Source organism: Gossypium arboreum, unplaced genomic scaffold (genome assembly GCF_025698485.1).
Source record: "Gossypium arboreum isolate Shixiya-1 unplaced genomic scaffold, ASM2569848v2 Contig00213, whole genome shotgun sequence".
In the NCBI taxonomy this organism is placed as follows: Eukaryota; Viridiplantae; Streptophyta; class Magnoliopsida; order Malvales; family Malvaceae; genus Gossypium; species Gossypium arboreum.
In genome coordinates this window covers 102,235-104,338 of record NW_026440330.1, presented here as the reverse complement: position 1 = coordinate 104,338, position 2,104 = coordinate 102,235, and the positions used below count along the sequence as shown (strand labels likewise).

At 45.2% G+C, this 2,104-nt stretch overlaps 1 protein-coding gene across 1 annotated transcript; it reads left to right on the top strand.

Annotated features, from left to right (window-relative positions):
* Nucleotides 1-1,345: 1,345 nt before the first annotated feature.
* On the top strand, nucleotides 1,346-2,104 carry LOC128288413 (uncharacterized). The gene has a single exon (XM_053024862.1). The coding sequence runs from the start codon at nucleotides 1,346-1,348 to the stop codon at nucleotides 2,102-2,104; it is 759 nt and encodes a 252-aa protein (XP_052880822.1).

Sequence of the window (2,104 nt, the reverse complement as noted above, 5' to 3'; positions counted from 1 at the left end):
ATGACAATATCGGCGGGGCTCCCCGGTCGAAATGATGTTTCTTGGGCGGTTCTTGGTTTCGTGTCTAACGGTGATATCGCTTCCGCTTTTATTTTTCCTTTGTTTATTTGATTTTTATTTATTTTCAGACGCTTCTTTTGAGTTTTTGTCCGCTTATTCTTTATTTTGTCTCGTGGTGGGGCCCGTAATGGGTTCTTTCGCCTCTCGGTGTGGTTTTTCACGTTCTTTTTTTTGGTTTCTGCATGAGAGTTGGCCGTCTTTTCTTCGTACGATGTGCATGTTTCATGCATATACATACAGTATTTACGAGTTTTAGTATCGTAAATAGTATTTTCCTTTTAGTTGTGTTGTGTTCTTAGGTTCTGATTGGTTTTCTTTGGTTTCTTGCTGGCTGTTTTTTTGGAGGTATCTATCAGCTGGTGAGGCTTTGTGCCTTCGCACGAGTTTGCTTTCGTTTGTGCTCCTGTTCCGCGGCGTTTTCTTGCTTGTTTGGGTTGGGGTTTTGGCCAAGATTTGTCTTCTCTGTTTCTTGGGCAGATTCAGTTCTTTACATCATGGAGAATAGGTCAGAAAAAGATCCGACAAGACTGACGGAGGAGATAAATGTGCTTCTCGAGAGTCTGAAATTTTCGGATGAGGAAACTGGGCAAATAATCAGTGCGAATGATGGTATAAGTGATCAAGGTTTTGAATCTTGGGCTGTGGGTGAGTTGATGGCGATTGACTGGAGGGATCGAATTGGTGGACGGACAGAGTTCATGAGGATAAAGGTTAAGATAAATGTTTTAAAACCTCTAGGGCGGTTGGTGAGAATGATGGCCGAGGGTGGAGAGGAACATATAGGGTTCATTAAGTACGAGCGGCTTCCAGATTTTTGCTACGGGTGTGGGGTGATAGGGCATATTCTGAAGACATGCATTATCGAAAAGGAAGGGGCGGGGCTGATTGATTCAAACTTCCAGTATGGCAGCTGGTTGAGGGCTCCTGTGGCGAATCCAAACCAAAAGAGAGGCTTGCGAAGGAATGGTGTTGAAATGGTTGTTTCGGGAGTTCGCGATAGTGAAAGAACAAACGCATTTAGCTCGAGGGGGGACGGGGAGCAGGTTGGTAATAAGGGCAAGGGGAAAACACCTGTAGTTGAGCCAACGGCCTTTTCACCTAGGGAGGGAAATGGCCAAAATATATCGCGAGAAGGGCTGGGAAGGCTAAAAAGCAGGCGCAAAAGACATAGAGGATCCTATGGCGATAGTTCGGCTAAAAGTCCTGCTAGAGTGGTTAAGAGAAAACTCCTGGAACATGTCTGATCTTTAAAGACGGTGGCTGGTGACCAGCCCTGTCAGGAGCCATGAAAATTCTTTGCTGGAACTATCGTGGGGTGGGGAACCCTGCGACAGTTCGAGAATTTTGGCAACTTCTTGTTGCTAATGTCCCTGATATCGTTTTCCTGTGTGAAACTAAGATTAATTCTAACAGGTTCCAGCGTATCCGTTCTATATGCAGAATGGAGGGTTACCTCGCAGTGGACTCCGCAGGAAAGAGTGGGGGGTTGGCATTACTTTGGCGGGATGGTCTAGATGTGTCGGTTCAAAATTATTCTAATTTTCATATTGACTCGTTGGTTAGGCTGGAGAACAAGGATGTGCTGAGATTTACTGGTTTTTACGGCCAGACTGCTTCTAGATTGAGACAACAGGCCTGGGATATTTTGAGGAGAGTGCATCATAAGGTTAATGAAGGATGGATTGTTGGGGGTGATTTTAATGCTATTCTGAATCTCTCTGAAAAGGAAGGTGGCCGTAGTAAACCCAAGGTGTTAATGGAGGAATTTTGTAATATCCTGGAGGAGTTAAAGCTCACCGATATCGAGCCTTGCAATGGATGGTTTACTTGGACAAACAATAGGGAAGGCGATCGGCTTGTCAAAGAAAGGCTGGATAGATTTGTTGCCTCGGATGTGATTCTGGATAAGTTCCCTTTCTTAGCTTCCTATGTCGTTCGCCAGTCCAGGTCCGATCACGAGGCTATCCTGATTGATACGGAAGGTAGTAAGCCTAATAGGGAGAGGACGGGTCACAAGGCGTGGTTCAGATATGATACGTGTTAG